Source organism: Hippoglossus hippoglossus, chromosome 6 (genome assembly GCF_009819705.1).
Source record: "Hippoglossus hippoglossus isolate fHipHip1 chromosome 6, fHipHip1.pri, whole genome shotgun sequence".
Taxonomy (NCBI): domain Eukaryota; kingdom Metazoa; phylum Chordata; class Actinopteri; order Pleuronectiformes; family Pleuronectidae; genus Hippoglossus; species Hippoglossus hippoglossus.
The window spans coordinates 5,732,676-5,754,889 of NC_047156.1; the positions used below are offsets into that span (position 1 = coordinate 5,732,676).

At 44.2% G+C, this 22,214-nt stretch overlaps 1 protein-coding gene across 1 annotated transcript in view; it reads right to left on the bottom strand.

Moving 5' to 3' along the window:
• The window catches only part of LOC117763250 (cat eye syndrome critical region protein 2 homolog), a 35,008-nt gene that overhangs the window by 7,326 nt on the left and 5,468 nt on the right, over nt 1-22,214 (bottom strand). The window contains 8 exon segments of the mRNA XM_034588211.1: nt 842-992; nt 1,256-1,345; nt 4,888-5,048; nt 5,162-5,229; nt 5,763-5,846; nt 6,050-6,177; nt 6,927-7,110; nt 9,351-9,445. Coding sequence (XP_034444102.1) covers nt 842-992; nt 1,256-1,345; nt 4,888-5,048; nt 5,162-5,229; nt 5,763-5,846; nt 6,050-6,177; nt 6,927-7,110; nt 9,351-9,445 — 961 coding nt within the window.

Genomic DNA, 22,214 nt, shown 5'->3' on the forward strand with positions numbered 1-22,214 from the left:
AGGCTTGCGAGTTACAGTTTAAATTGCACTTTGTGCCCATTGACAATGTCATGGGAGTCAATGAAAACCAGGCGTTCGCCATCAGAGGCGGCAGCAATTCAGATAAGCAGAGGGAGCGATTCATGAGCCATCTTTTCTCGGGCACAGCTGATCAAAAGAGCAGAGGAGAAATGTATCACCGCTTTATCTTTTAACATGAAAGGCAGAGAGGCCCTGCCAGCCCCCCTGCCGTGTGCATTAAAGATGTTTGAGGGTGGATTCCACATATGCAACGCACACAGAGAGTCAGGCCAGGTCCTGCTGTTCATCTATAATACATTAATGAGGCTCCTCCACTGAAGCACAATCAGCAGTTCATTAACCCTTGACAGATGACATCAGAGGGAGGGAGAAAAGGAGAAGTGATCCTGTGATTAAAGGCCCTGAACATTCCCTCTCACAGTCTCTGTGTACTATACATAAATTACAAGGCTTCCAATGCAGCTATGCTACTGGAGATTTCTCAGCCGTTAAGAGCCAAACCAGCAGCAGTGGAAATGTTAAAGCCTGTGCATGGGGTGTCCTTCACGATCCAGTCTGCCCTTCATCCCGGAGCTGGACGAGGAACATGAAAGACACCTACCTGCTGCTGACGGGTCGCTGATGAAAGAATATGAAATGACTGCTGCTCCTTGATTTTTTGACTTCTGGCAATTAGCTTCATTTTTGTTTAATAACCTTTCTTGCATTTACCACCAGTTTTTTTTTAAGTATGAAGCTGCTGCAGTATGAAGTATGATGTGGGATGTTTCGCACAACTTTCCATTTGTGACCCATCTATCTGCGTGTCCATCCATCTTACCCTCCACAGCTTTGATCTTCTCCATCTTCTCCATCTGCCGTTCTTCCTGCAGAATCCGCTCCTCTTCTCGTCGCTGCTCAGCCAGCAGGACCTGCCTGTCCAGCTCCTCATCTTTCCTCTTCTCCTCCTCTGAGACAGCCTTCAGACAGTCCTGAATACAAAGACACAAGACAAGCCCATTACTTTACACTGGACTGATCATGGGATAAGCTTTAACAGTAGGAATGATGGACAGAAGAAACCCAGACCCAAAATACTGCTAGGGGCTGAAACACCTAATTACACGGGGAAGCACTGCACTAGTAAAAAAACAATATTTTCCGGAAAAACATATCATTATGTCTGTAAATAGATGTTTTCATTATGCTACTGCAGATGTAGTTTAAAAACATGTACACAGACAAACACACGCACCTCGTCCTCTGGCTGAATGTGTTTTCCAGAGAAGCGCTGTGATGTGCGAACTGGGGTGGGGTCCAGTAGTTTCTGTTTCTGTTCTCGTTCCTGAAGACAAAACAAAGAGAAAAGGATTAAGCTCTGTTAATTATACCCGTTCTACATTCTTTCAAAAAGGTGAAGATGGCAGCACGAGATTGTTCGGCTCAGACGCATTCACAGCAACACGAACATTTCCGGAACATTCAGGCGAGGGATAGCATCTGGGCAGAGCTTGCAGGAGGCAGGATGTAAAGTTTAAATTCCATTGCACAGTGTTTTTGTTTACAGCACATTGAAGATGGTAGAAGAAGAAGCTACTGACTCAGATGTTATGTTTACTTTGTTTTGACAATAAACCTACAAGTTGACATCTTCGTCAAGGGCTTGAACCTCTTCTGACATATCTGTATTCTTCCATTTTTTACCACCACTGTAAAACCACCACTTCCTCACTGGGAATTTTCTGGAAATTCCCCTGCTGTTTTGTCACATGGGCTCACTGACATTTTCTTAACATTTTACGGGGGGGGCTTCAGTGCATGTCTAATAGCAGCTAAAAAGGGCAATGCAAGTTGGCACCTCACTTCTGAATTGATGGAAAGCCAACTAACCGCAGACAAGTACAACTTTTCTTTGAATGTAAAAGGTGATTTTGCTTTACTGAAGTGTGTAAATGTAAATAAATTAGTCTTATATTTTCAACTTCTTTTTATATTACGTAATGCCTGTAACTTATGGTCAACAAATCACTGATTGAGCCTTCAAGACAGATCAGCAGACGAGCATCACACTGAAGTGACAGGCCCTGGGGAGTTGTGGAGAAGCACTCAGTATTGAGAGGTCACTGGCTCTCCCCTCCCCCAGTCACCCTCTCTACTCTGCTGCCTACGTTCCCCCACCTTTCCCTGGGGGGGAAAAGGAGAAATAAAAGCATGTGTGTCTCCTGTGACTCTCCTAATCATTCGTAATGATTTGACGGCACGGTGTAAGGGCATGCTGTCCAGTCTGACAACTGCACTACACACGGCCAATCATGGAGCTGTTGATCACAACATGTTGAATTCCTCAGGATGCATCCTGAAAATAACAAGGCCTATAAATCCTCATTTGAGTCCACATCCACGACATATCAGTAATCCAGATAGAGCAAGCAGTGGAGGAGGGAGACACCAGCCAACAGAGCTATAAGCGAATCCCTTGAAAGCCTGTCTATATCAGGGACTGGCCTCTGCAGCTCATGTCAGAGTTCATCAGGGAAGCAGGACTGTAAATAACCATCAGCCCAGAGCAGCTAACAGCACTGAGAGGTGTCACAGTCGGGCTTCTGGCCATCAATAAAATAACTGTGGGCGGTCTAAAAATACATTAGCAGCTGTATGAAGCGTGGAGATGTGTGCAGGTGAGGCGACGAACAGCGAAGGAAGGATGATGTTGTCGGGGGAGTGAAAGACAGAGGAAAATAAATTATGTCAGAAGAAGACAGATGTTCAGGATCTGATCTATGCTACTCTCCACAACTCTTCTGCCCCGACGCCATCTCTGCCTCTGAAGCGTGGGCGTATCCCGGGGTTCGACAATTCCTCTCTACATCCCCCACACCATCCAGCACATAAGAGATGGAGTGCCCCTGGTGTCACCACTGAGAGAGGTTGAAGAGCGAATCCTGCGGCACAGCAGAGCTGTCATTCAAGAGGCTCCGCTCTGCCTCAAGGTGAGCTCCCGCCTGCTGTCAGTGCCCCGTGAAATGGCTGGTGACAGCAGCCCGAGATGTGTGGAAGAAAGGATTCAAGACTAAACACACAGTGTATTGGACACAGTTGTAGGCACACACCCACATAGACGGATATATTTATGTGAAGTATACACACGCTACACTATGCTATTACTACATTTAAAACCATTCAACAGGCATTTCCAGCTTCCTTATAAACAGGTTGAAGACCTTACTAATTTTAAAACAGAAATTAGAAGGTATAAACAGGTTATTTAAAACGAGGGTAAACCCCTTTCCTGTTGCCAATAAAGGCAATTGCATCTGTCTTTTTTTCCTGGTGCGTCACGATCACAGACAAATTAAAGCATTCACCCGGGAGTCCCGTTTCCAACACTGCCGATCGCAGTGAATGCCGATCGTATCCATTCCCATTGCAGACAAAAGGCAGATGTTAGTGTGTGTTTTAGGGGAAAGGGATTCAAGGACTCTGAGAAATGTGTTCTTCATTCTCTCGAAGCAGGCGAGAGTTAGTAAAGTGCTTTAAACGTCAAAGCATCTGTTGTCTCTAATTAGAGCAAACAGAATGAAAAGACGACTGTCTGCTTGAACAAGATAAATTTAGTCTTAAATCAATAACAGACTCTCTACACAGCTACAGTGAAATGTGTTGGTGTAATGAATATATAATTAATAAAGAGGGTATTTCAGTGTAATCTCCCGCTGTGCGACATCAGGGGAATTTATTTGCATATAAAAAGGAACATTAGGGGAATGCTCTTCCCTTTTAATTGAGTCTTTGAGCGAAGTCAGATTAATCAGAGTTCTTTTCCTCCGCCCTGTGATCATGTTTGATAGAGACCATGTAGAGTGGGAAGCCCTGCCTGGTTCGGTTTTAAATAAATCTGTCTTTAGTGGAATAACAACAGATCATAAACAAAGAAGTCTGTGATTCTTCTGTGCTGCTTCAATAACATCCAGTACTGAGGGAAGCTACAGACAGAGGGCCTTCTGAATGTCGTATATAATGTTGAGTTGTACAGTCAGTGAAGGACAGGACCACATTCATCCATTTGTGTGACCATTTGTGTGAAAAGTGAGTGACCCCTCTGTCGCCGAATACGACCAGCAGGATTCTTTACTTCACTGTTGATGATGATGATGGAGAAAGGCTGAGGGGGGTTTCTATAGCAACAGGCACTCCTGGTTATACATCACACAGGAGTGGAGTGAACCCCACACATCTTAATACAAAAGGAGGTATAAAAATCAAGGACCTGCTGGGGGCTTTGAATAATTGCAGCACTCAATCTCTGAAATATATATTGTATTGCAAACCATTGAAATATTCTAAACTGAAAGGAAAACTGAGTAAATTGTGTCGGCTGTGGACTCCTGCTCGTTATGAACAAAACAAACAACAAGTACACCAAACAATCTGCTCCTGAAGAACACACATTCCAGGGAAGATGCTGACAAATGAGCGTGACCCCCGGTGTGGCCAAACTTGGACTCTCACTCTACCAAACTAGCGGGAAAGCATAGTTCTTCACTGTCATGTCTTATTTTTAAAGGCCTGAGGCCGACATCATCACTAAGCCTGAGCGCAGAATTAAGGGCAAGCTCAGACCAGCTTTCACTCCACCCGTCCTGCAGCCATCCCAGGTAAGAATCCAGGATCCCCCAAAACAGCTACACGAAGACGGTTGACGGTGATTTGCAGCAGAACATACTAGAAGCAGCTAAACGGAGGTTCAACCTGTCAAGCTCGAATAGCGTGGTTACCCATGAAGCAAAAGGTAGGCTGATAAAAATGATAAAAGTGAAAATGGAAATTAAGGAGCCAGTATGGGCTGCTGTGATTGAGACTAATGGTTATGACTCCAACGTGTCTGACCTTGTGCTCAATCATGCTGCTGATCTCGGGCAGAAAGTTCTGGCTGATGACACGGTAGAGGTGGCGGTCCTGTGAGGAGGGTTTGTCCTTGATGCTTTCTGCCAGACTGACCCACTGTTCCTCAGTCTCACACACAAGGGACCAAGTGCCTCGCTTGATGCCTGGTGGGGGGAGACACGTTGGCGTATCGATTAAAATCAAAAATTACGTTTCCATGATTCCATGATGTTGGGAACATAAATATGAAAAGCTTATAATGATGAGATCATCTCACTTTTCCTTATGGGAGGATCCTCCGGTACATCTTCTGTCTTGACTTCCGGCTCTTCTCTTTCTGTGTCACTGAAAAGAAAAACAGGGAGATAAATAAATCAAAAAGATTGCTAGAAAGAACAAAATGACATAAACAATATTAAAATGCAATAGTCCTGATGCAAGAGCAGCAGTCCTGTACTTTGTGAATGAAATTACAGTACGTGTTCGTGACCTTTACATTACATGTGTGGTCACCGATTGGTTAGAGAAAATGTGCCCAAGAAACAATTAATTATTAATTACATTGCAGATCTAGTAGTAGGTTAAAGGTCTTTCTGTACAAAGACCGACCAAGACCAAAGAAAAGGATCACACACAAGCAAAAATCGAATAGCCTATTATCTGCTAGAACCTTTGTTTTATATGATTGTATAAAGCCATGTTATATCTAATATCACTCAAAGACCACACAACTAAACGACCTGCCATGGCCTCTACAGTTCAATGCATGTATTCTTTTGACACGACCCGTACATCTGTGTAACACATGCATAACGACACGTCAGCATTTCTCTGAAATCTGCTGATGGTACTGATGACAGGCAGAAAAGTTTTCTCACCTCAGATTAGAGTCGTCAGACTTTCTTTTCTTTGGTGGTCTTCCCCTTTTCTTTTTCTCTGGTAGCGCAAGTTCAGAGGGTTCACTATTGAAAAAGAAAATAAGGCCTTTTAACAGGGGGTAATTAGCAATGACATTTGATATAACATTTATAATTATCCTGTAACAGGCCTGTAAACAAGTGTCAAATGTGCTTGTCAAATGCGGAAAACATGAGCAGTGACATAACTTCTTCATTCTGGTGAACAGGACAGATGAAGGCGATACACAGTACTCAGTGGTATTTACCTGATCCTATCAATTTTCCTCTTGACAGGCTGTTCTTTGTACATACGAGTGCCATAAAAGTACCAGTAGAGGGCTCCATTTTCATCTTGCCCCAGCGGTTCCACCCTGAGGCTGTCTGCATCCAGGCCCTGAGGGACAGTGGGGGTGGGGACTTTACATTTTTTATAAATCATGTGTAGGACTGTGTTTTTAAATCATCAGTGGGTGAGGTAATTTAGTCCTTCTAGCCTACGCGGCTGTGAATCACACGGACATGAAGCGCTTTCATTATCTCACTGAGTGCCTTTATTAATTGAATGTGATAAATTGGCTTTAAAAAAATCTTATCTCATGACAAAAAGGCAAAATATATGGACAGAAAAACCAAACTGACAGACAACACAGGGATAAAACTGTCATGTTACAATTAATCACAGCTTTGTTTATGCCAGGACACACATACCTTTGTTAAGTCTGCTCGTTTAAATGTACATAAAACTAGAAGGTAACGCAGTAGAACTCATACCCATGATGAGGCTCAACAGTCCCCTTAAATTCAATGAAGCTAGACCAAATTTCACACACTCATAGATAGCAAGGCCCTTAATATGCTTATATTCTGTGTGATCAAGATCCATGAATTATTCCTTGGGAAAACAGTGACATTTAAAACGCTTATCTTGCAATATTACAGAAAGTGGAAAAATAAATTCCTGGATCTGTACCAAAATGTACAGTAAGTGTAATGGAAATCCATTCTGTTGTATTTGCATACAGACTAATGCAACCTCAATAGAGCTGCTGCAACGCTCTAATGCCCAGTATCATTGCCGACAATTAGATGGCTTGGATTTCAATTGACTCGGGTTCGTTTAGCTGCTCCTCGTGAGTGTCGTACCTTCAGCAGGTCAAAGACATCAGCAGCATCCAGGCGGTAATCACAGAGCCGGTGCAGCAGCTCCACCTGAGTGCGAGGAGGCAGATTCTCGAAGGGCCCCTCTCTAAGTGGGTTGGGCTTCCCCTCTTCCAGCTCCCACCGGTAGCTGATGATGTCGTCCAGGTAACCGCTGAACGCCTCAGGGCTGAGGAGCCGAGAAAAACAGCGAGAGAGATTGACAGAGTGAGAAAGGGAAGGTGCAGCTTGGTTCCAGATCACCAAAATGTACAACTTTAAACATGATGAAAAAACATGGCAGCATAGCACATTTATTAAAAACCTTACCCATATGAATAACTGTCAACCTATAAGAAGCAACTGATATTCCTGTGGCTGATCTACCTTCATATTGTCACAATCCTTGTTGTTGTGTTTGATGTCGTCTCACTGCTATTGTGTGACCGTGTCTATACTATATGTTTTTGTCTTTGCAGAATCTACAGTAACCCACTGTGGCGTAGAATCTGTCATTTATTGTCTCAACCCAAGGTAAAGCTGTGATCGACGTTCTTTGAGGGTCGCAGGTTTGGGGTGAATGACAACTGATTGACGTATTTTAATGATTGAAGCAAGTCTGAGTTAGATACGTTTCCTTTTTCTTTCTTACACATGAATTGTTTCTTTAAGTTTAATGTGTTTTACAGCATAAGGTTAGTGATTATTTTAAGTCCCTGACATTTTTTGATTCACTTTCATTTGACCCAACCAATGAGGCCGGCACCGACCCAGAGCCCCATTCAGCTCCAGGTTTATTCTTGTCACTGCCACTAAGTTCTAGCTCATAGAGAAATGCGGAGTCTCTGCACTGTCTAGAGCTACTAAGAGCCCTGAGATGACTTATCTTATTATATGGAGCTCTATAAATAATGGCTGTTATCATAAAGTCCTCACTAACATAACAATGTACTAACTACAAATAAGGATGTTTAAAAACTCTGATATAACGTTCATCGTAAACAATAACAAAGAATCCACACAGACAGAGGAGTTGTTTGGTTCATTGGGATCTGTCAGTTCAGATAAATCCAACCAATTCAATTGCAAATGCTGTGTGTGCACATTGAAAAGCCAACACTCGGTTTCACTATCAACTCACGCACCATTGTAATAGATAGGTTTAGAAACAAAGTTCAAACGAAGCAAAGTTCAAACAACCGCAGTGGCTATTGAGATGGAGTTTCTTTGAAATGAGCTGGTAAATAAATGCTGGTTCTGGTTCAGGTCTAACAGATTAACCTGTAACGTTCGGTTCAAGCTCTGATTAACGGAACAAGTGCTCGGGGCAGTGCTGAGCATCTACGCAGCAGCAAAGAGAAAATGGGACAGAACATATGGCTTATCTTGAAAGAGCAGTGTGCACTTTTCACAAAGCCTCCCCTTCTCACTTCCCAATTCTCTCTTCCTTTCTATCCCTCATTCTCTCTGCAGCATCCCCCCCTCCCCAACTGCTCCGGCAGAGCGTTTAACATGTGTGGATGAAAAGGGCAGCCCTGTGAAAGGCCAATGCTGAACAGCCACCCCCAGGATGCCAGTGCCTGTCCAGTCCAATAAAGCAGGTTGTCGTCCTGTGAGCGGCTCCCTGGACAAGAAAACTGTATCATTCCAGCCTCTCTGTTTATCACCCAACTAATACGAGTTTGCTTTCTAATGTGGATCTAGAGCAGGAGGTGGATACGCGGGGAAACCCCGTGTGAGATGAAGCACATTTGTAGATTTGAATAACATCCTCTGCTACATACTCACTTTCTCCCATTGTTTGATCTCATAGAAAAATACAGCTTAGGGGGCGGTGCTGTTCCTATATTTCACAGCAGAGGTAATGCATGATTTCACCACAGAGGTTGACTCACATTGTGGTATGAGTTAACTCTGACTCCTCAGCGAGTCATGTTTCCACTAACTCAACCTTTCTTTGAAGGTTCCTCGTGCTATGACTACTTTGAGGTCAAATATTGGTTTTATCTTGACAGCTATAAATCAAATAAGGAAAAAATTGACATTCAGTGTTTTCCACTGTGCATCTAAGTCTATTAAGAAATAATGTTCTCACGCAGTGTACTAGTCCTGACAGGGTTAAGTCTTTGACCCAAGTCTGCCACAAATAATTCAACAATACAAGTCGGAGCAGGTTTAGGATGGTTTTAGGGACATGGGAACAGAGGATCTGAGTCGTCTTGTACCATTTTCCACTCCTTCTACCTCATGATGCATCGGCTGCCAGTAAGCTTCCTCGTTCTATGTTCGGAAAACATGCTTACATTTAAGTAGGTTAATAGTTTAAGTGTTGTTTTTGTATACATACATTTCAAATGTTTATTTCCCAATGATGGAAAGAACACACAAAACCCTTACAGTGAATATATTGACGTTAGTTCTGATACTTACATGATGTCAGTACGCTGGTAGCATCCCTGCAACAGACAGGCAATGAGGTCCCCGAGGAAGTCCAGGTCCTGCTCTGACAGGGCTTTCTCCAACTCCTAGACAAAACAAAGGAAATACAAGGGTAAAAACTAAGGACAACTTAACTTCTATTTAACAGAGCTGAGAATTAGGTACAAAACGGGCAGATTTATAACATGTTCCCAGATCCACAAGGACTAAGTCTTTTAAAAAACGTAAAAGTATTAAGACCATTATGGCCACAGGTGATATTTGATGTATTAAACCATTGCTATAATTATCAGGGCTGCCCCCTGAAAGTCAAACAATACAAAACACCAGTTAAAGACCTGTCAATCAACTGAGACTGTCAGGCACAAGGTTTTCTATTATGGTCTCTCAGCGTGCAGTGGACTTCAGGGAACATTTTGGTCCCAAGAAGTAGCAGCAGAGTGAACACTCCTTGCTTTCACACGGCTCTCTGGGGTAAAAAATCCTTCAACTATGTCAACTTGTCCCATCTGCCCGGTGAAGATGTCTGGGCTGGGTTCTGGCTGCTGTGGACATGGACCCAGGGTGAGTATGAGTAAGATCCAGGCAGCTGCCGAATATTTGTATTGATTTGACTGGCAAAATCCTGAGAGTCTCAGTAATTATACATCAGCCACAACATTAAAAGAGTTAGCGGTTTTAATGCTGTTAATTCATCCAAAGTAAAAGAGTGTTGCTATCAGTGTGAGGTAAACTGGCAGAGGTAGACCGCAGGAGGGATGGTTGGAATTTGCAACTTGACTGACTGGGGTTTTCTTGGTTTGCCAGTGGCTGCTTGGCTGGAGCTGAGGTTCAAGTTCAGCCATGACCCCTCTCCTGCCTGGCTTTGTGTTTCAGCCATTGAGGTTTTATGAAGCGGCAGTAACCAGCCGAGCAAACTCTAAAAGACCTGAAAGCACCAAGGAGAGATGGCAGGCAGCAGGGGCCTGGAGCTGCAACACAGCCGTGCCCCCGCCTCTCCTCTGCTGACCAACCCCACGCAGCTCCCCACACGGCTTTTCCCAGCATGCACTTCTCTCTCCAATGATACCCACCAGAAAGGCTCTGGAGTAGAACGAGAGGGCAAAAAGAAAGGGAACAGGAGCCTGAGAGGGCAGAAATGCTAAGTTCTTCATCAGGCAAGTGTCCATTTTACTTGTAGCTCAATTTTGCATCCTGCTCTCTAGTTAGAGATTAGATTCAAACCTCCTTAGCTGCTTTCAGACATTGACTGAACTCTGCCGTTCCTCCGTATTTTCTCTAAAGGAGGTGCATGTGGGAATGCAAATGGCCGAGTGTGACGCTCCGCAGCCTCTGTGGACTATCTCCGTCTGGCCTCCTACGATAATGTCCGTAGAAATCCAGGAGAATCCGATATATGAACACAGCAGAGAATCCCCCACTGGATTCACCGTGAGCGAGTGGGAGGGGTGATGACGCTTGTAACGCGCTACAGACGCAAAAATGAAAAAACAAATATCTCCCGTTGAAAAGGTGGTGTCATACACGTAGAAGACACCGACGAAGATGTCAAGAGAGTTTGTGTTGATAAGAGCTGACTACGATGTCTGCGTGTTGCTAAGAAAATCATGTGATCTCTGCAGCGGAGTTGACGTGTCACTTCCTGCCTCTGTCTGCTGCACCCGGCTGCTCCACCACTCGCCTGAGTAATGCGGAGGATTTGTTGTTGTTGTGAACGCGTCTGTGCAGAGAACGTCCCGCTGTGTTGTGCATGTGTTAAAGACAAACTCTGGGTAAACTCCGTAGCCAATTCTCCGGATTTTACACGCAGGTCGTGTCTGAAAGGGGCTCTTGTGAGTGCTCTCCATCTAGCGACAGATCCAAACTGGCTGTATGGTTTCTATAGTCTATAGTTTCCTCTCCCCTTAGTTTCAACACTGGTCTAAAATTATCTCAAGGACGAGGAGGCACATTTAATTGGTGTCCACACTCTTCTCTCCTCTCAACAGAGGAACCTGGGCGAGCTCAGGGGGTCACTAAAGGTCAGCATACACACCTCCTGGCCATGTAGAGGGGCGGAAGCTACGAGCCAGCAAGTCAGCGCAATGAAAAACAGAAGGGGACGGACAGAAAGGAGGTTGATAAAGAAAACTAGATAAGATCAGACCATTTATGCTTAAGATTGGAAACGAAAAAGAGCATGAAGGAGACACTCAGGACAACTTGCTCCTGCTTCTAAAAAACAAACAAACATAAAAATCAGCAGTCTCATGACTCGAAGGAAGAACTGTGTTCTTAGGTTTTTATGAGCACATTCTAAAAAAACAATTTAAAAGCCCACAGATCAACTAACCCTCATCTCCTGGATTTCTATGGACATCATACTAAGGGGCCAGGCAGAGAAAGTCCATAGAAACCGAGGACCGCTCACTCGGACCTTTGAGTTCACACAGGCACCTCCTGTCTGAAAGCTGCTTCTGTAATTTATGCTGCATTTCTGGATTTGATAACTGGGTCATGTTTGTTATGAAGTGGAGGAGACTTCTGCAGATAATTCGGCCTCTGGTAAAAAACACTGACAGAATCCTTACCAGGAGAAGTTGACAGTGATGAAAGACAACGCTAAGGATCCTATAGAACGTAATGTCACCAAGGTGTCTTTAGTTTTTAAGATCATTTTTGGACATTTTTCCTTTATTGATAGGACAGATTAAGCAACCGGGGGAAGATACACAGCAAAGGGACCCAAGTCGGAACCTGTGGCTGCTGCAGAGGACTAAAGCCTCAGTATATGGGGTGACCACTCAGCCAGGTGAGTTACAGGGTGCCCCACTTTTGTTACTCTTGCATTTAAACAGTTGCTAAAGTGAAAACATGACTCATGGCTTTTTCACGTGTACATGTTATCCACCTCTGTCATGGCCAGTGAGCTCTGATTATTAAATAAATATAGAAAGATTGTACGTCTAAATACAAATACATGTGTGCAGGATGCAGAGATATCCTTTGTCACACTCCCTTCAACTTCCTGGTCCCATGTCAGACAGCTACTGGGCCAGAGTGCGCCATCGATCAGAGACAAACTGCACTTTGATCGCACTTTGAAAAAAGCCGGGGGCCACAGCTGGGGGAAGAGTGGAGGGTCGAGTACAGCACAGCCGAGTGGAGAGCTTGCTACAGCCCCTGGATTAACACCACCCCGCTCCACCTTTGATGTGCAACACAGCATCTCAGATGGCGGAGGGAAGGGGAATTAATGTGGTGTCCGTGGCCTTTCTTCAGCCATCCGTCCAGCCGGTCAATTCTTCTGGTGCTAACAAACACTCAGCTTGATGAAGGGCTGCAGGGACAATCCACTGCAGCTGGATATGTCCTGTGGGAAACCTTTCCCCTCAATAACCACGTACACTACAAGGACACAGCTCGCAACCTTTGACTAACAGGCAACAACAGACAAAAACACACACCTATGCCAAAACAAACTCGTGCACGCGTCTCAGCAGAATGAACACAGCTCACTACTTAGGCTGCTTAACATTAATGATCAATGGGACTCAGAGATAAGCGAGCTGAATCAGTGATAAGCCACAAAGAGAAGAAATCGCACATCCAAGCTGTCAGATTTATCACTGAACAAAACAGGCTATTCATATTCACACACACTGAGGCAAAGATTGGTGGGTGAGTAAAGGCTTAGTCAAAAAGGTGTGTCATCACCACAGACCCTCTGTGGGCCTGGCTTGAAATCAGCAGTTCACCCTTAAGGTATTTTCCATTTCTCTCACCCAACTCCCCTGCTGTTCCTCTCTCTGCTTCTCTCACTGGCTTAACCTCTTATTCCTCCCTTCCACACCATTTTCCTCCCCCTGTCTTGCTGCCCAGTGTCTATGAGGGCCTCTGAGGCATTCTATTATTCCCCTGACAACACCCTCACTCCCCTCTCCACCCCATTCTTTTCCTCCCTCCGTCTTCCTTATCTCTCCTCACCCCACACACGGGGCCCTCGCTTCAGCCAGTTGTTGGCTCCACTGTAGCTGGGGACATAACTGAATCCTAAATAATAAAAGGAGAATGGGATTAGCGTTGAATCTTCCAAAAATGATTCAACACCATGGTGGAAAAAGATTTAGCAGCATCTCGCCTGGACTTGTTTGAAATCTCAGCTGAAAACAACACAACACAACAATTCTTTGAGGTATCAATTCAATAAAATGTCACACAGTGTGAGAAGTAACACCTGTGGTGTTAACACAACTGGCCACTTGTCTTTTTCTCTTCCTCTCAAGTCCTTGTCATAAGCTGTTTTCAGACATGCCCTGCGGATAAAGTCCGCAGAACTGGGCCCGGACTTTAGCTGCAGTTCGCTTTTCACACATTCACATCGCAGTGGGAGGTTCTCTGCACAGACACGTTAACAACAGCAACAAATCCTCTGCATTATTCAGGGTGCAGCAGGAAGTAATGCATTAACTCCGCTGTGGAGTTCACGTGATTTTCTTGACAACACACTGACACCGGCGTCAACTCTCATCGCCTCAAACTCTCTAAATATCTTTGTCTGTGTCTTTTATGTGTATGACACCAGTTTTTCATCCGGAGAAATCTGTTTTGTTTGTTTATTTCATTTTTGCATATGTCGCTTCTCACATCGAACTCTCCGGACTTTCTGCTGACTGTATACTAGGGAGCCAGGGACAGAAAGTCTGCATATAATCCGGAGGCTCTCACTCGGACATTTGTGTTCACCCACGCTCCTCCTCCGGAGAAAGTGTGGCGCTCAGTGCATGTCTGAAAGCAGCTCCAGTCACACATAGGCCCCAGTCAGACTTGGTATTAACATTTGTCTGGAGTAATCTGATCACAAGTGGACAGCTTTAATTACAGGTGTAGCGCACCCATAACACAATAAAGATGCAGTTGAGATTTGATCCCTCAGATCACTAAGACCTTGTTCAGACCTGGTATTAACTGTTAAGCGCTAAATAAATTCATCCTGAGATCATCCATATGAAATATGCAATGGGTGAGTTCTGTTATTGGAGTAAAAAAAATCCTGGCCCAAGCTGAAGGAGATGAAAACTTAAGAAGGCATCTCTTTTGTGCCTTTTTTCATTCTCATTATCCCGACCTGGCTTTGCAGAATACATAAAACAGATCTCAAAATGGCAGTCTAGCATTATTACATCCGCCAAGGACGTTAAGTTTTCACCACTGTCCGTTTGTAAGCAAGATTATACAAAAACAACCACACAGATTTCCACGAAACGGGATTTGACCATTTCCCAGGAAAGAAATAATGTAACTTGATAAAAGATCCAGCAGGGAACTGATATGACATTTTGTGCAGCTTTATTGAATTTTGGAGGACTGTTGGACTTTGGTAGAGGTATGCGCTCCACATTGTGCCATTTGAGTAGTTAAGATGTAAAGCCAGCTTTTCAAAAAAAGCATAACAGATAAATGCATTCTTGTCACATGACTTTTTTTAAAAGGGTCTCAAAATCCAGAGAAATCCTTTATTTTTTTACTACGGCTCAGGTTAAACCCATGGTAAATGTTAAAGAAACAAAGAACACACGTGCAGTTTGTCAAAGTGAAAGAGACTGGACGCTTTCAAATGAACGTCATAATGTGAGTGGCAGTCTGCTTCTAATATCCTCTAACCTAATATGAAATCTCATGATACAGAGGCGAGACTTAAGATTTAATTTGATTCAGGGATTTGTCAGAATCAGCACATGAAATCAAAAACAACCAACTGGCAAACAAAGCAGAGGTTGTCTCACCTCGATTAAGTTAGAAGGGTTTCTATAATCTTTCTCTTTATGTTTTCTATCATGCTACGATCCAATTGAAATGTCAAAAAGGACATCTGTACCTCCCACCAGAATACGGCTGTCAAAATACACAGGATGAAAATGCTTCTCTCGGCCATCGCTCGCTCACATTCAATTTTCCGTCTCCTTTTGCAGGTGAGAATTCATTTAGGTTACATCCATACTAGTACATTTTCATTTATGAAACTGTGTTTTTAAAAATTCAATCCACACGAGCATTTAGCTCCATCTCAGAAGTTATCCATGTCTATATACTAACACAACTGAAAATGAATATCACTTAACCATTCATGTACACTGGGCACAATTGGTTACTCAGTTACATAAAATATTATAAACGAGAAACAAAACTGGTGAAAAGTAAGTCGAGGAAATTCTTTTCTTGGAACTGTTAGTAAAGGTTTAAGCTTAAGCTAATTTTTACCTTCACCACTTGTTATGTCGTGACTAAAAAGAACCAGTAAGGGAACGAATGTGGGTGACTGCGATTGTGACATCGATTAGAATATCTGAGTTTCTAGTTTCTACTTCATCCTACAGTGTAAAAACCGCAGTTTTCAAACTAAAAATAGCCAACAGCATTTCCTATCTTCTCAGTTTTAGGTGCTTAAGAAACAGAGTAGTGTGGAGGCCAGGCCTAAACATAGCAACAGGGATGCATTTTAAAAGCAAAACGTAGTAGAGTGGCTGTAGCCTCAGGTCGACAGTGTGACATGCATTGTATCTGAAAGGGTGAGCTTGTGTCACTCAACCCTAAAATGCAACCCTCCCCACAGCCTTTGTTACCAGATGCTATTAGATCTGGGAATTATTGAATGATATTGACACCTGGACATCATTTACCAGACATGAGGAAAACACAAGGACGAAATAATAATAAATAAGATATATGGCCAAAGATAATCCTCTGACAGCTGATTGATACGAATAGATAAAGTCAAACAACATTCATTATCACCATCTTGCATGCAGGCCTAAGATGAGTCTCACACCGAAGGACTAAACACCAGGTTTCTGTTTGATGTGAGCATGGCTAATGTAAATGAGACATGAATCCACTGAGTGGAGGGGGGGGGACCTCACTGGAGTTTGTAAAAGCAATGAGATATCTAGGTTAAACTGCTTTAAAGAAAAAAAAACACCTCTGTCTTCAAGGCAGAGCAGACCATCTGTAATTGCAGATAAAAGTGAAATGTGCCTTTCTCAGTGGACATTCAAGACCCTCATCGTGTGTCAAATGATATCTGCAGAGAGAAAGAGAGAGAGAAAGGCTGAAGTACATTGCATGTATTTGTGTCTGACCCATGCAAGCTGCATGTGACATGAGAGGGAAGAAAGAAAAGGCTGTGATAAGCAGTGCAGCAGCTCCAAGGTTGTGGCAGATCCACAGAGCCTATAGTATCAGGGGGTTGGCCTCTGGCTACCTTCACAGCAAACACTTTCCACGCCACTGCTGTTAACAGCTCCTCCGGGGTCTATATCACCAACAGTTGGAGGATGTATGCACGGATAGCTGGAGGGGGAAGGGAGGCCTGTTTGTTGTGTAAAGGCTCCTCTCTTCCTCTCCTTTGCTTCTTTCTTTATTTCTTCCTCCCCCACTCCCCTCCCACTTTCAGCTCACACATGGTTCCTCCAGGAGCCATCATCTGACAACACCCTCCACCCCCACACGTAACCACCTCCTGCCACATGACAAACATGCACACACAGCCATAACACCACAGGAAAACGCCCTCGCATCCTCAGGATGTATTGTTGATCTGATGAGTGGAAAGCATCAGCATCTTTGAGTTACTGCCAGACACTTTTGATTGACTACATCAAAACAAGAACTTGTTGACTGGTTTGCCTTTGCAACCATTCCTGATCTTCAATATGTTTGAGGTCGAGTTATGAGTCGAGTCCTACAAACCGGCCTTAACTAGTATCTCAATGCAGCAGACAAGGACACCATTTGCTTATGAAAACATGCGAAGAAGAGGAGTGACTACAGGTTGTGCTGAATGAGCTGCACTATCATGTTGGAACAGTAAATATAGCTCATACACGACACAGCTGTACAGCCAGTGTCAGCTTTCAGTTGACTTTTATTACAGTGTCAATGTCATGGCCAGGTGGGGAAGGCGGCTGGGGTGTAATGGAAGAGATGGGATGGTGGGCAGATCCTTCCGGAGTCCAGCTCTCTCCACACAGACGGAGACCCTTTGCCTTGGCGCGGCTTTCTGGCTGTGCGGGTGAGGATCATTAAGCACAGGAGATGGAGGCCACCCGGTGCAGCAGCAAGCATGTCTCATACTTCCACTGCCGGCTCGGAGGAAGTCACATCATCAACTTCCTCGTATAAAATGAAGCTTCCTACTTCAGATGACATCTGAGTGGTCCCTTTCTCCAACTACATGAACATTCAGTGCATGTGCACAAACACACACAGAGTTATTGATGGTAAATAATAACACAAAATTTGTTATCCATGTTGCATTTATCACTGATCATTGACTGATAGGACTGAAACTGGAAGCACATGGGGGTTCAAGGCTGCTGCACACTAGAGGATAACCGGGCCCCTTCGGACAATCACGGTGTGTGTTCCCGAGTGAAGGTCACTCTGCGCCGAGTATCTGCCTAAATAATCCTGAAGTGTGGGGGGGGGGGGGGGGTTTAACCAAATAATCTTAATGCTACCAATTGAGTCAGAGCCTCCCCAATCTTGAATTGTAAATATGAAACAGAAATCGGCTCAGACAGAAATCTGCAATTGCGAGAGCGAGCTGACCAGGAAGCGCCACCCAGATGTTGCGTACTTGTACAGCTGTGACTCAAAAACAACCTCCAGCTCGTGCTGCAATATGTACAAGCCTTCTCAGCCATGACTACATCCAAAGCTGTTTTTGTTCCACTGCAAAACAGAACACAACTTCTACATGTTTGTTTTTCTTCTGAAGTTCCACACTCTAGTTCAGAGGGTGGCAGTAATGCACCTAAAAACCTGTGAGATTTTAAGTCTCTGGAATTGCCACTCTGAAATTGTTTCCTGCAAACGGCAAGTGTGTGGTCTGACGTTCAGACAAAAATCGTCCAGTGTCTGTGTTCTGAAGATTAAAAATCTTGTCTGTGGTCTGCCACTTTTTAAAAACCAGTCAAGAGATGAAAATCCTCTAGTGTGCAGCAGCCCTTAGGTGACACAGTTGTGACACAGCAGTTGGCACCATTTCTTTGTCAGTCTAGTGTGTCATGGTCCTTACATTCACAAACAACGGTGCAATAGCTCCCAAGTCGCTTAGGCCACATTCAGACTGACCTCTGTATAAAAACCCAGCTCCCTAATTCTCTATGACGTAACCAGGGTACCAATGCAGAAGGCTCCAACCGAAAGGCAGGATCCGCCAGTGAAAAAGTTGGGACTAGTCACATCCTTTTCTGGAAAATGAAAAAAAAAACTAAAAGAAAGCCTATCTCTGGATGAAAAACCAGTGTCATTCACGCAGAAGACACAGACAAAGATCTTTGTGTGTTTGCCGACACTTGTGTCCGTGTGTTGTCATGAAAACCACTTGATCTCTGCAGCGGGGTTATTGCGTCACTTCCTGCTGCACCCGGCTGCTCCACCTCTCGTCGGAATAATGCAGAGGATTTGTTGTTGTGAACGCATCTGTGCAGAGAATCTCATGCTGCGTTGTCCATGTGCGAAAGGCAGACTGCAGGATTTTACCCGCAGGTCATGTCTGAAAACGCCTCCACTCACATGGCAATCATCCGCATGAGCACTAAATTGATTGTCACCTTGACAGTTTGTTTTCTGACTGATGCTAAGCCTTCAGACGAACAGATCTATTATTTAAACCAGCTTTCCTGGATTTCATTTCATTGTGTCACTGTAAAAGCAACAACATGCCTGTGCCAAGTTTTTTTCACACCTACTACTACAGTTGTAAATGACAGAGTAACAGTGCTGACAGTAACAACATGTGAGGAGCAGCCTACATATTTGTAGCTAATATTACCTTGTTTGAGCTGCTGCCACCATGAGTTGACTCTGGATAAGCAGCAGAAAATGTCGTAACCAACAGTATAATGAGATATGTTGGCGTTGAGAAGACTCAGGAGTAAATCAACCAGAGTTATTTTTATTTCAGCCTTTGGACTGTGCCAATCCTTGAAGGCGGCGGCTACATCCACACACCTATGTAGTGTTTAGTTTTTAAAACACATCTCTCTTGCTAGATTGACCTCTCATCCACATGGCTATGGAGTTCTCAGGGGCTGTGTTGTAATATTGATGGGCAGAGATTTTGAAACGATGACTCAAGTCACTAGATTCAGTTCCCGATTGGATCTCATCAGTCAGGACTCATCTACTTGCAGTGAAGGCGAAACATCATAAACACTTAGGTTCAGCCACATTTCAACCCCATATTCTATCAAATAAAAGAAATCCCACGTCTTACTTTTCAAAGTTGTTGTTCCGAAGCAAACAACTTCTGAATTGACGATCTGTTTCCTGTATACACCGGCACGCACATGTCCAGTGTTCGTGATTGGTCAAGTTATATGCATTTTCAGGTGTTGAATTATGGATGTAAAGGGATTATTACTAATACTCTTGTGTGAATGGAGATAGTTTCAATTTAAAAACACTGTTTAAACAAGAAAAACATTAGTACTTGTACATTAGAGTGTGTTCCAGCTGGAACCTGTCTAAAACCTCCCAGTTTCACATCCCTACTCTGCATCCAGTCACTCTGACTCAGGCCAATCTCTAGTTAGCACAGCTCAAAAATGTTTTATACCACTTTACATCTCAGTGCTCCTTCTGTCTTTGCATTGTTCTGTTTGTGCCTTCTCTGTTTTCTATAAGAACAAACAGCGCCATGTCTTGGAATGAAAATCTTTCTTTATTACCTCTTCTTGCTGTGATGTTGAGTCACACAGACACAAACACACATCAGGGCAACAGAGAACACGGTTTCTCAGCAGGCTAAAAACATGAAGCAACCAGTGAGCTTTACATTGCTCCCACTGGATGAGACCTGGTTTGATGAAGCTCTCATTACTGGAGTTGTCTGACTCCTCTCATCTGTGTTTCGCAACCAGCCACAAACACACAGGGTGAAAAAGCAACAGCGGAGGGATGCCGCCACAGACTGGAGACAGAGAGAGGGAACCATGGGGAGCTGCAACAATGGAACTGGCTGAAACAAACCCCAGTGTATTTGCCCCTCTGCCCCCCCCCCCCCCCCCCCCCCCTCTGAGCACACACTCCCCATGTGAAACCATCTGATGCATGTACTGCTGCTCTCACTTGTCAATCACAATTGGGGGAGGGGCAGCAGCCTCTTGCCCTCGCAGTGCATGTGAGGAAGGGTATTAAGAGAGACATGCAAAAGGGGTTCTTGATCTTCTTGGGGTATTCACAGAGTGTGAAAAAGTTTTGAGGGCATTATGTGGAGCCTGATCTGGAAAGGAACGTGTCAGAGGTTGGTGTCTGTGAGGCTGTAAGAAGGGCTGAGCTGGGGATGTGTCAGTGGGTGGGACAGGGGGAGAGAAAGGGATGCAAGGGATGAGTGAACACTACAGATCTGTCGAGAGGGGGGCTTCAATCTCTTCACTGGAAATGACAAAGAAGATAAAACAGGCCAAGGTCGAAGGTAAAAACATTTTCAGTGGTTTCAATCACCAGCCAATGATCCATGTTGACGATCATGCAGATGTCACAGAAAAATACAAATGATTTGCTTTTGCGAGTGACGCATCTTTACGACAACCATCTATGGCCCTCGCAGCAAAGCTAACCAATGGAGGCCAGACTGGCAACACATATTAAATGGCTGCTATCTGCACTTATAATGCACAAGAACTGGGAATCAGCGAGTGTGTGTGTGTGTCTGTCTGAAGTTGGGCCATGATGTAGCAACACTAAAGCCTTGATCCTATTCCCCCATTAATCCATCTGCTTTGTAGACAACAGAAACAAGGACTTGCTCACAGGCAGCATGCTCTCACTTATTTACCAGATCTAATAGGACTAAATCTTCTTTTATAATCACACTAGGGGCTTCAACAAAAAAAAATAGGAGCCCCCACCCCAGAAGGGCTGCAGCAGCAGCCGCAGCTAGCACCCAGTCAGAGTGAAGAGCCTCCACCCTCCAGGGGGAAGGGAAAGAAAGAACCACCATCTGGGGTTTAGTCATGGTGATGCCAGGGGCTGAGGCTCAGAGACGGGGGGACTGCTGGGGCTCGAGAAGGGATGGGGCAATGGGACTGCAAATGGGTATGGGGTACTGTGCGGACTGGAAAGGAGACGGAAGTAATGTAGATGAAGAGTTTGACAGGTAATAATGAGTGAGAGGATATTTTACAGCAAGAGTAGCAGAAAAACTGAATAAGAGCTTAAGCTGTTGTCAGACATGAACTCCAGAAAACGTGCTGACATTCTCCAATCCCTGTCCGGAGCGTTCAGGTGAGGTGTCGCACCTGGGAAGGGCATGCAAGCGGCAGGACATAACATATACAGTATAACGTATTACTGTTGAAATCATGTACTTTTGGATGCAGCACATAGACATTGGCTCATATCACCAAAAGCTGTCGGATCTCATAGTCTTCCTTAATTGACATCTTCATCGGCATCTGAAGTGTGTATGGCACCTCTTTAACATCTAAATATATTTGTATACTTTTTGTTTTGTTTTTCCCCCCCAGTTTTGCATAGATCTATTGTTAGAAATGTCCTCGACATGCCCTTGTTCACTGTGAATTCTTCTGACATTATCCTGCTGTATTCTCACATTGGCTCAAACGTTCTCACATCCAGCCCCTCAGGAGAATTTCAGGAGTCGAGGAGAATGTCGACGTTCTGGTTTGAGTCTGAAAGCAGCAACACTTCACACCCGAACGGTTTATATTTATTCTGTCTATTTATACATCACATCAGGTAATGTTGTGCGTGGCCTTTGTGGGTAATGATGTCATATCACCAACTCTAACCACTTACAACAATGCTGATGATGTAAACTGTCCCACCCTAGCCGGTTCAACAAAA